Source organism: Xenopus laevis, chromosome 9_10S (assembly GCF_017654675.1).
Source record: "Xenopus laevis strain J_2021 chromosome 9_10S, Xenopus_laevis_v10.1, whole genome shotgun sequence".
NCBI lineage: Eukaryota > Metazoa > Chordata > Amphibia > Anura > Pipidae > Xenopus > Xenopus laevis.
This window is the reverse complement of record NC_054388.1, coordinates 33,545,399-33,558,125: the sequence shown is the minus strand read 5'-3', so window position 1 is coordinate 33,558,125 and position 12,727 is coordinate 33,545,399. Positions and strand designations below refer to the sequence as shown.

General features: G+C 42.5%; 1 protein-coding gene across 2 annotated transcripts; it reads right to left on the bottom strand.

Annotated features, from left to right (window-relative positions):
• Nucleotides 1-480: 480 nt before the first annotated feature.
• On the bottom strand, nt 481-11,364 carry emilin3.S (elastin microfibril interfacer 3 S homeolog). Of its 2 annotated transcripts, none has more exons than XM_018238398.2 (4): nt 10,534-11,364; nt 6,930-7,052; nt 5,625-5,851; nt 481-4,547 (listed from the first exon to the last, which is right to left on the bottom strand). In XM_018238398.2, the coding sequence occupies exons 1-4, from the start codon at nt 10,716-10,718 to the stop codon at nt 2,761-2,763; spliced, it is 2,322 nt and encodes a 773-aa protein (XP_018093887.1). In that variant the 5' UTR covers nt 10,719-11,364; the 3' UTR covers nt 481-2,760. The 2 variants fall into 2 exon arrangements, with proteins under 2 accessions (XP_018093887.1, XP_041434453.1); XM_041578519.1 differs by having other exon boundaries at nt 10,773-11,364.
• Nucleotides 11,365-12,727: the final 1,363 nt, after the last annotated feature.

The window sequence follows — 12,727 nt, the reverse complement described above, 5'->3', positions numbered from 1 at the left end:
ATATGTTGAATTCTGATTGGCCGGTTAGCTCTAGTGTACCCTGCATTAAGTGAACTGGTCAATATGTTTCCTTTAACCAAATATTGCTCTGCATCTGCGCTACTTTTCCCAGAATTCAGCCACTTTTCTTCTGAAGGGACCCACTGCCCAGTCTCAGCAAGGAGGAATTGACACAGGTTTCCTACTATTCCTAGCACCGAGATCTGCCATCTGCTGATATACAACTCCGATATACAACTCCGATAACCCTACCCTTTACATAAGGACACACACAGAACTCCTCATTTCTTTTGTACAATATAAACAGACCTGCAGCATGGCACCTCCATTGGACACTGTAGGGTTCTGCAGGCAGGTCCATCTGGTCGGTGCTATTTTTGAATATATAATTCTGCTTTACTACTTTGCAGCCATTCTAATAATAACCCTGTCTATAAACAGGGCATTATTTATCCTGTATGGGACACACGCTGAATTGCGTTAGTTTCACTAAAGACATTTTTATTTCAAAACCAGAGAGACAATTCGTATGCAAACATATTTAACAAATAATACAAAAAGAGCCCAACAATTTGTTTAAATTGTTTTTAACAAAAAATATTCATTTTTGTAAAAAAAAAAAAAAAAAGAGATAAGAAAATCATGTAACCCACAGAATAAAACCCAATGGCTCCTGTGTTAGTTGGATGTTCAAGTCTGAGAGATTATGTAGAGTGATGTTGTGGGGTCCCTGCTAATGAAGGGACTGAGTGATCCAGAGCATTCTACTTCAAATGGCAATATTCTAAGGGCACTGCATCTCAGCCATGGATTTGATACCTTCTGTACATACCATTATATGAAACTGCAAACATTCTAGGTGCTCTCCAGGTCTAACACTGAAACTATTATTTGGTCATTAGGATCCCCCTGACCCTAGCAACTAGATGGATAATGACAGTTGGAAGATAGGAGAGGTTATGAATAGTGATGGGCGAATAAATTCGCGAGGCGCAAATTCACGGCAAATTTCTACTTTTTGCCGCCGGCGAATAAATTCGCAAAACTGCATCGAAAATTCCCCCCGCGCGGCTGAAAAGTCGCTCACTTCAAAACATTGTTCGGACGCCCATTGACTTGAACGCCGGCATCAAAATTTACACGGGCGTCAAAATGAGAGTTCCACAAATTTTTCGATGTTTCGAGAATTTCCCGTGAAATTTGTGAAACAGTGAAAAAATTGTAGATGCCAGGGCATCAATTCAGGCCAACCCACTCAATCCTTTGGTATCAAGTCAGCAGCTACACACCAGCAAAAACACCTGATTTCCCAGCTATTGCTGAACTACAACAAGTCCTAGCATCCTCCTACAGTAACAAAACTTGCTTTTTGTGGAGAGAACTGAACTTTGGTAACAGCCATGTATCATGAATGTGCAGCTTAGATGCCATCAAGTATTCACACGGTTCATCTTTGGGTCAGGGATGCTTTTGACAAAGAAAAAAGCTTAATGTATAGCGTTGAGAGAACCAAGGTTTAGTTATAAGGGATTGTGCCCTGGTTGCTCTAGTGGAGGGACCTTCCTGCAGTCGCTTGGACTGCAACCTCCAGCATACAGATAACCAAGCGAAGTTCATTACCTGATATCTCTTGTGACCTACTCAGATCTTCTGCATTTGCTAAGTGACCTTTCTGGTTAAATATCAGACTCTCCGTGTAAAGAAAGAGTGATTTCCAGCTACTGGCAATCCATTTGGCTTTCTTCACAGAAATCAACGTGAACTGTTTTTCTGCCTGCAAGATCATGCTGGATCTACATCAAGCTGGGGTTTGCATATGAACTGTATTACGCAATATTAATGTATAGAAACCTACATTGTTTGGGGGTATACTTTTCCTTTTTTTATTTTTATAAAATGGCTTAATGTTGTTTCAGATCTTGCACAATCCTGTAAAAAAAATAATTAAAGAGAAAAAGGTTTAAAAAAGGGTTTGTTCATGGCCCAGGTTATGAGAAGGCCGTAGGTGTGATTCCCATTTGCCCTATTAAATAATTAATCTAACTGCCACCCCTAGGCATACAACTGTCTGTTTAATCCCATATTCCAGCAGAGGGCACCTGTGTTACACAGATAGTTATGACATACAGATGAATGCTAATTATTAGCTGGACCTGTGGCTACCCATACGTTGCTAAGGGTGATGGGAGTTCTAGCTTAGCTGTTGAACTATGAGTTTGGCATCCATGGTCTTTATGATATTAAGAATAACAGACTTTAGGAATGCAGAATGGGCTGATACTGATCTATTATCTGCAAATATTCAGCATGCCAGTCCTGGCACAGTCCCGGCGTCACTCTTTTGTTTCCCCAGACGTGTTGTTGTATCTGAGTTTCCTTTGGCATTGTACTCCCCAAGAAAAACAAGTTCATTACAGCACAGTGTTCTAACAAGATACCGTGCATTACGGTTTACTTTTAGATAAATAAGGGGGCAGAGAACCACAATATGAGAGTCTATAGATAAAGGCACTGCTGTGAAATACCCCTTTATATAGATGTATAATGCCCTAGCACCAAACAGCACTTCCTCTTCTTCTTTCTCCCACGCAGCAGGTCTGGTTGTCCACTCAGTCTGATATTTCTAACCACAGTATCAATGTATGTTTGCTGCTTAATGTTCGATCTTGTGTGCAGCTCCCCACTGGTGCATATTAGTGTCTAACCCCATAGTTCTTCCTGAGGCACTCAAGAATGTTACGTCCACCTAGTTCTTTGCAGCTACTTTTTCCCTGGTGTGGCAGCAGTGGTAGGTGGCAATGTCAAGCTTGGTGCCTGCTGGTTGACTGAGTTTTTTCCATGTCTGAGGGAAACCAAGTCATGCTCATGGGAGGCAAGAGTATTGTTAATATGGTCCAGGTAGCTTAAGAGGCTTGTTTCTTGGCCATGGCAAGAGCCCTCCACTTGCTTCAACCTGTGCTCAACTTGAGACACCTCTCCTTTTAGATCACGAGCAATGACATGGCAGGTTCCCATCTGCCCTGCAAGGCGAGCCTTAATCCTCTCCATGTCCCCACGTAGACCCATAAGTTGTGTTCGACTTGTACGGATCTGTGAACCTTGTCCTACCACTTGGCCTTGCACAGAAACTAACTCTTCATTTAGACGACTTCCCCTTTCCTCTGCTGAGGTGTTTATCTGGACAACAGTATCTGCATACTTATTTACTGTCTCCTCTAGACCGTGTAGGGACCTTCCCACACTCCGCAGGTTTACCTGTAGGAGAGTAATTTCTCCTTGCAAAGCCTCTTCCTTCTGAATTTCAAGATGCCTTTGAATTCCCAGAATAGTGTTGTTCAGGTGGTCGATTTGGGTGCGAAGGTCTTGACCCTGTTCACGGCATTGCAAAATCTCATTGTGGATGTCAGTGATGGACTCACCACCAGGCACAGAGCATCCAGTAGCACACAATTCCTCTACAGCAGTTAACCGGGTCTGAATTACTGACATGCCCTCCATGCCCTCTCTACGCAACTCAGAGATCTGAGCATCAAGCAATGGCATCACGGCCCCATCCAGTGGAATTGTGGCATTGCCCAGCTCTCCTACGGCAGTTATCAGCCTCTCCTCCAGAACTCTCATCTTATCATCTACAGAGACTTTTACTCCATCCAGTTCAGCCAGGAAATGGCCATTATCCCCTCCTTCCTGGCAGCACCTCCTAATGCCTTCCTCTGTAAGGTTCAGTCTGCTTTCAACATCATCCAACCTCATATTAACTTGAGGTTCTACCATAATTTGTGCAATCTCCACATCCAATTTTTGTCTCAGGCTATGGTGGTCTTCAGTAAGCTGTCGCATGTTACGTTCTAATTCTTCTATACGTTTAATAAGACCATCAATTCTTCCACAACAACCTTCAGGGGCACTAAACCCAATCACTTTGGCATTCAGAGCGGACATCTCCTTTCTCATCTCCACTTCCTTTCCATCCATTTCCTGCTGAATCCTATAAGATGCAGCCTGCTCCCCATCTATGCATTCTTTCTTCACTGTTTGCACCTTGACATCGCATACCCCCTGGATATTCTGTAGACGTGTCTCTATTCCTTCCAGCAGTTGCGCTCTGGACTCAGCTAATTTACCCTCTAGATATTGATCCAGTAGTTCAGTGGAGGTGAGGGCAGATGGCTTTGCTGCATCCAGCAGGTGCTTCAGTTGGGCTTCATGTCCCATTACCATCCCATTGACCTCATCCAGCAGTTCAGTCTTGGTGCGCAAAATATCAGATACTTCAGCTACCTTGCCAGAGATGTCTCCGGGGATGTGGGGTGCTTCAGCAAGTGCATCAGGGATCACTCCAAATTCCACAGAAGACTGTGAGGCAGAACTGGGACTGTTGATAAGGGAACCAATCATCTTGTTTGTATCTTCTTGGATAGAAAGGCGTAGGGAATCTCCCAAACTGGTAACTACTCCCTGCAAACTTTCATATGACTGAGAAAGCCGCCTGACCTCTTCCTCCACGCGGTCCATACGTTCTCCAAATATAGTAGCCATCTTCCGACCTGCAAGGGGAAGACAAGAACCTTATTAATAACCCTGCAGAAATCTGGTGATAGGAAGATATTTGTTGCAGGTCTATGTGAAATAGGAATCTACAGCACATATACACAAGCAACAATTATAAGTCTCTTACGTACAATTTTTTTTCATTAGCGTTCATATGTAATCTTCATGTATTTATTATATTTAAATTTGTTTTTATCTATAGCTGCATATTGTGGGTGCCAAGGGTGCTATGTTTACATTATAGACCAAGTCGTTAGTATCCCTGTGCTACATCTCACATCTGCCCATGGAATTACATGGCCATATAAATGCTAAATGGTAAGTGATGAATAGGAAGTAGTCTATAATCACTTGTTAGTGTAAAATGAAATTTAGTATGGGCAAATTAAATAGAAAGATGATATTAACCTGACAAGTCTACTGAATGGGTGACAGGTTGTATATTGGCAGGGGAGACATTTTATGCCTGATTACATGATCCCAGCCATGAAGTTCGGCGGTGTTCTGATGTGGTGCCAGCTTTTGTGGTATGTTCTGAAACGCTGGCTGGGTTACTTTGATCCTTAAACATAATGTTGCACATCAAAGTGCTAGACCATGTGGAGCTGTCAGTATTGGCCTGAACTTGTATTTACATGATCAGACATGGTTTGAAAAGGTCAAGCCTGCAAGAGCTCAGTGTACCAACCACAAACCCAGGGTCCTTTTGTCAGAACCACAAATCCAAATGTGCTACACACATTGCTCCGAATATGGCCGAAACATGAGGAAGAAATCAGCACTTTTTTTTTCTTTCTTTTACTTGAGATGCTCTTTAAGCTTGCTGACATTTTGGGGTGTATGTCAAGGAGTCTCAAAACCAGCTGAGGACTTTGACTTTGACTTTGAGGACTGAGGATGCAGCTACCAACATAGTGATTGGTTTGGGAAACAGGGAGCTTCAGTGTAAAAAAGTTTGAAGTCTCCAGGATAGTTAGTACTACACGGATGTCCAATCATGAGGATTTTTGTACCTAATTCACTAGTTTAACTTGTTTACCAAGCCAGTTAGGTGTGTGAGTTATACTACTTACCAAAGCCATTTTTTGGCTGCAGGTTATATGTTGGAGGGCTCTTGGGTGGAGGTAAAGGCCTGTGTGCTGGGCCAGCTTTAGGTCCTTGGTAGGGAGGCAGGAAACCAGAGTGAGGGATGGATCCATCTTGGCATGAATCTCCAGTATGTCCAGGGCAGCAACGCCACTCTAGTTCAGTCACCACCTTGTACCCAATCTTGTACTTGGGCCTGTAGAGCGTCCTATACCTTTAAGTGTGATAAAACAATGGGAAAAGTCAGTGTGTGGGGTGTTTTCATGTGGGAGACATTAAGGTGAAGAATTCCTCCCCTATATATAATCATTTAAATGTGCAAAGCCACAGCCAGCTTTGAAACCCGCCATCATAGAATGTGCAGGGTTTATACTGACAAATGCAAAGTTTCCCCTAGTCTATTAACAACAGAACCAGTCAGATGTTTGTCCCATTGCTCTGACAGGACAAGACCAGAAAAGCTAACTTCTGATTGTTATGTTGAAATGGGGTAACTTTGTCACCAAACAAAGAGGGTTGTAGTCTGCATAGGAAAATAATAAGTGGTGTCAGCCTACTGTTTGTACTGAAAAACATCTAGTGGAAGGAGAACCTTGACCTTATTATTGTAATTGCTCCCCTCCTTTTGATTATTAGGCCCAGAGGTTAGCTGGACTAATTGGGGAATCCTTTATGGGTCACTGAGAGCAGCATGCTAGTGTCATGAGCCTGTTTCTGCTATGCAGGTGGTCTATGCCAGTGATGTCATTGCTGATGTCATTAGGTCTGTACAGATTAGCAGGGAAGAGCTCAGTAGAGTTAGTAAAGCATTGTGGGATGGTGGAACAATCGTATTGGCATAGGAAATGCCCTCAAAGAGCTGTCTTCAAAACAGACTTGTAAAATCCAAAAATAGTTTATTTAGGTACACATAAAGGTAACCTTCCACGTTTCGTGTTCAATAAACACTTAATTATGATTAAGTGTAAGGTAGCCTTTCAAGTTTTGGGTTCAACAAACACTCAATTATGATTGTGTTTTTCAACACAAAACGTGCAAGGCTACCAATATGTTTAGCTAAATAAACTAGTTTTGGATTTTAAATGTCAGTTTGGAAGACTGCTCTTTGATGGTTTGATCTGCTCCCCTAGCTGAAGGCCTCAGGGTGGTGCCCCTGGCCTCTTCAAGTACTCAAATGGTAGAAACATGCTCTTCATGCCACAGACTTCGTACATTATTCACACCTTTTAAATTGGCAACCCTGTGCTGCTTAGTGATGCTCTACTGGTAAGTTAAGTAAATGTATCACTCACACAACTGTGCCTTGACACTTGGGTCCCCAGGTACAAGTAAGATACTCGGCCTTGATATATGGTTCCATTCCATCCTGCTGTGTGCAGGTCACATTCTTCTCTACAATATACATGCAAAAATTCCTGGAAGAAAATGAGAGTGCGATGGTTAGAGAGAGGTAGACAAGTAAGGGAAATATGCACATGAGGATGTTTGGGTATTGGTTATCTGACCATTGTATTTTTAACTGACCAGCATATTTAAACCTCAGAACTTAACTAAACCCTAAAAATTAGGCTAAAATGCCATATGTTATTTACTGAACTTATTGCACCAGCCTAAAGTTTCAGCTTGTCAATAGCAGCAATGATCCGGGACTTCAAACTTGTCACAGGGGGTCACCATCTTGGAAAGTGTCTGCGACACTCACATGCTCAGTGGGCTCTGAGCAGCTGTTGAGAAGCTAAGTTTAGGGGTCGTAGAAAATTATCAAGCAGAAAATGAGGTTGTTCTGTAATATAAGCTGATGCTACAGGGCTGATTATCAAAATTCTGAAGCTAGTTGCACTGGTTTCTGTGCTGCCATGTAATAATTATCTGTATTTATTAATAATCAGCCTTATATTGTGACACATATTCTATGTGTACTGTATATTGTGAGTGGGTCCCTAAGCTCAGTAAGTGACAGCAGTAGTGATGGGCAAATTTGCGGCGAATTTGCGGGATTTGCTGTCAGCGAATAAATTCGCAAAACGCCGAAAAAAAATGGAGGCCGGCGTCAAAAACGACCGCTGGCGTCAAAAAACGGGCGCCGGCGTCAAAAACGAGACGCCCGCACCGTTTCGCGAATTGTCCGTGAAACGACGCAAATTCGCCCATCACTAGACAGCAGCACAGAGCATGTGCAGTGAATCAGCAGAAAAGAAGATGGGGAGCTACTGGGGCATCTTTGAGGGCACATATCTTCCCTGTTACTAGGCTGTGGTTGGCTTGGGCTGATACAGAAGCGCATTTACTGATAATGAATACACTTCTCCGCAGATATCGAGGTACTTACTGTATATACTGATAATTTATATATTGCTCAGTGTACAGATACTGTAGTACTTATATACAGATAATGTTTACACTACTCAGTCTGATGATAGTGGAGTACTTATTACTTTTATTAATGAACACACCACTTGCATAAAAACGTATATGGAACACAGGGTTTCAGGTTGGCTTTTACTTATCTGACGGGCAGAACACCAGATGCAGAACTCCAAGCTGTTCCTGAACATTAAAAAGAGATGTTTGACACATGAGAGACTGACAATGAGTCAAATTTCTCTGGATATTTTTATGGGACCTGTTATCTTTCTAAAATTTGGATCTCCATACCTTGAGTCTACTAATCTACTAGTAATTTAAACATGGATTAAACTCAATAGGATTGATTTTCCGCCCATAAAGATCAGTTATATCTTAGTTGGAATCAAGTACAAGGTACCGTTTTATTTTAACAGAGAAAAAAGGAAATCATTTTTAGAAAAATGAGAATTATTTGATTAAAATGGTATCTAAGGGAGATGTCATCGCCACAATTTGGCACTTCCTGCATAACAGGGTTTCAGATAACAGATCCCATACCTGTACCATGAAAAGGGGCTACCCTACATTTCCTAGACTCCCTTATAAGCTAGAGTTAAAGAGGACTGAGCAATGGCTCATGCGGCCAGTGATTGGGTGGGTTTGCAAGAGCTGCTGTGCTTTGGGGCAAATTGGAAGTGTGCATTGGGGCTGTACATTGCTGGTAAGTGTGTAATGCTCGTGAGTTTACCAACTAGACTGGTGAATTACTGAAAATTGCTGCTCTAGTTACAGATCAGCCCGGTGCACATTATTAAAGGATCCGGCAAACTCACAATCGATCTGGGAAGAAGGTATCAGCACACAAGGCATTACCGTTGCAGGGAGCACCCTGCTCGTTTATTATGCAGAAATGCAACGTTTCGGGGGCACGCCCCTTTGTGCATTTACGCACAATAAACGAGCAAGGTGCTCTAGTTACAGGCCCAGGTCAGCCATGAGACATTAAGTAATTGTCATCGTTATAGGAAGAGAAAATTGTCCTCTCTTGAAGTAAATGTAGGACACATAGCCTTATGCATTTCATTCACTGGTTACTTCTCATAGGCCAGCTTTTTTTGTGGGATCTGTGAGTGTCTGCCGTATCTTCTGTGGTATACAGAGTAAGTGGCAAGTTTTAAAGCACTGGCACTCTTAATTCCAACAACACATTCTCATAATTATGCCCAAAATGTGTCACAGTCTCTCCCTCCAGCAGCTAATTCTGCAGCAGCCGGGATGCAGGAGGCTACTTGTTACTGTGTAACAAGTGTAAGCAATGGTTATGAACCTGATAAACATGGAGGAATGTCTGTGTAGCAATATAGACTCTAGCCTAGTCATTTCCAACCTTTAGCTATCAAGCTTTAAGCTCTAGAGCTATATATATTGTAGGAGCTATTACAATAATTATGGATTCACTGTGTGTATTATAAGAAATCATATAGGTAATCATCATGTTTTTTTCTAGATCTGCTGGTTTTTCAGCACCAGCAGCTGGATTCAGCCTATACTTGCCCATTTTCTCAGTCTATACAATTTAAGTAGTCTGATGGCACTGTCTTTGAAAACTGCCACCTGACACATTGTGTATATACATGCCTATGGTGTATATACAGTATGTGTGCCTTTAGGAATAAGCTACATGATGGGAAAGGAGTTTTAATACAGAAAAAAATTCACCTGTACACTAACACTTACTTCCCTGTATGCAGCAAAGTTACTGACTGAATCACATGCATCTGTAACTGAGCCCCAGTGAGTGAATATACTTCACTGATCTGTTCCTCTATATAATAATACTTTGCAATATTCAATGGGCATGCTGATCTGCTCTGTATGATCCTAAGAATATGACGTTGAAGGACCTGCTGCTCTGAATGAGGATAATGGCCTTATATTGTGACTAGACATATTTCAGGAAGTGCAGTCGCACTCCCGCAATGTTTCCTGCAGTGAGTTGCATATTAATCCCCATTCATTAAAGGTACAAGCACTGCTGAGTCCTTACTACTTTCTGTTCCACCTAAACCATCAACTATAGATGTCACGTGCACGATGAACACCGGAAATGACACCAGGGGAATCCAGTGCAATTGTGTCCAGTTTGCAATGAAGTAAATCCACAGTTATGTTAATTTTGAGGAATCAGACATAAATGCGTCAGACGCAGTGCAACGATACTGGAAGTTTGGAGGAAAAAACTCCATTGTGCTCAAACTATCACTTTGCCCACTGCAGTTGCAGTTGTAAATTGTAAATGTGCCCTACAATATATATATATATATATATATATATATATATATATATATATATATATATATATTGCTCTGTATAAGACCAATAGACATGATGCTCTGTATAAGGACAGTACATACACTGGAGCAGCACATGCACCTACAATATAGCCAATACATAACTGCACCCAATTTGTTTCTGCGTATCTGACATCCGAATGATCTGGTGAGTACATTGTCAAGCAAGTAAAGGTACTAAATGGGTTCCCAAACTTACCTGTGTTTCCCAATAGGCTTGCCGTAGAGCCGAGGCTGGGAGCCGGAGGTATACAGGTTGTGAATGAATCTTCCTGTGGCTGGCGGTGGGTAATACGTGCCTTTGGCATCCACTAAGAAAGGAAGAATGGCCAGGCAGCAAAGGATGGCAATGGCAAGTAAGGGTCTGTGTTCTGTCTCCTGCATTGTGCTAGAGAGTGTAAGTACTGTACCTGGCACAAGAGGGTGTAGGTACTCTACCTGGCACAGTCCAGAGGTTTGCCTCCTGTGAGCGGGCTCTTGGACACCCCTGCTAGTTCACAAGTCTCTTGTTCAATCCAGGGACTCCTTTTCCTTAAAGATGCTGGAAGACAATCTATTCTCCTTGGCACACTTACAGAGACACGGTTTTGTCCTTGATAGCAGCCTCAGGACTCCAGTGGTGAGCCAGCTGCCAAGTACTCTTCCCAAACTGCAACTGTTTGTGTCCTTGGCTCTGGCTGACAGTCTCTTAGTGTGACTCTGTGTCACAGCCTTGGCTAAGGTTGCTGGCTCATGCAAACACTAAGTCCATCTATTTAATTATTTCCCCCTCTCTTTCTCTCTTTGCTTCCCACGTTTCACTCTGTCACTACGTCTGTTCTCACTTTTACTCTGCAAGTTAATTTGTGAATTCTCTCTTCCCCTCTCTTTCCCTCCCTCTTATTACACTTGCCTTATGCCTTTCTAATCAGCCTGCTTCTCCTCTTCCCTAGCTCTTCCCTCCTATAGATTCTTCTCCCCTATGTCTTGTATTAACTCTTCCTTATGCTAACTCTTTCCTTCTGTCCCTGTGTCCCTGTCAGCTCCTCACAGCTCCCTCTATACCCCAGACCCAGTGTAGGAGGAGGGGGATTGGGGTGGGAGAGAGGTGGAGCCTGTACGAGTAGAATAATATACCCCCCTACTCCCTTTCCTGAAGCTGTATTACCTCTGCCAGCAGCAATATGAGAGCTGGCACTGCATGTCACATTCAAGCGTCCTGCAAGCAAATGCGCAGCTAGAATGCACCAACTCATGCACAAGTATATACATGCACATGTAGAAATTTAGAGAACATATGTATAGATGCTCATATCTGCCAACTATCCCAAATCCATGAACAGTCCTGAATCCTAGCTCCCTGCCAAAAAAAACTCTTGTCCCTGGCCCAGTATCCTCTTGCACCAGGTTTTACAGTAGGATGATAACCCCAATTCTTATGTAGGCTGCTGTGAGCCAATTTTGGGGGGGGGTGTTAAGTAGAAAAACCCTCTTTCCAAGGCACCTAATAAACACACTCTTGTTGCAAGCCTTTGTTGTTCCTTTAAAAAACCTCTGCTTCAACCCCATATTTAGCACTCTATAAATTCCCCCTTGGCGCATGTTATTAAACTATTCATAGACTCAGGCTCTTCCCAAAACAGGTTTAGACGATTGCAGTAACCCTTTTCTTTGGCTGGTGCTTCATAGTTACACATCATAGTAATATGTAACAATTGATTATAATTAGGACAGGTTGGGCAACAACTGGGGTCTACAGATACCAGTCTAGTATGAATCTCTAGGCTCCCACCCACCCTTTATTTAATGCTGCCAAACCCCTGCTCCGTCAGGTGCATTGCATTCCTTTTTGTGGGGCATCACCTATAATGGGAGTTTACTATGAAGCACTTAAAACTGCCTCCCCACCATGATATTATAGGACAGGTAATGACCCTCTCACCGTCATTTAGCCTATCGTACTACAACCTACTTTTCAAGTTATGGCAGCATTGAAAAGAGTTGCATGATTGGAGATGCCAGGGAAATGCCCAGAGTAAAAGTGTGTCTTAATCTGCCACTGATAGCCTGCTTGTGAGCAGATGTGGGAATTGCATGCATGTTTATGTAAAGCCATTTAATTTGTCTAGCCCTACAAGATTAGGCTCTTTAAAAGGGCATAACACTTATAATAAAAACAAGAGAGAACATGCTGATTATTAAAAAGGGCATACATAAATTGCAGCAAAGGATTTCAACTTTTTGGGTTCAAATCCTAATTTGTGGGTTAATGTCTGATCATTAGTGTAACAAGAATTAGCTGGACCCCTACATATCACAGTGATGACCCTACAGCACCCCCTATCCTGCATTCTTGCTCACATACACTAGTCGGAAATTTAATTGGGCATGCAGAAGGGAGGATGCAGAAGCCA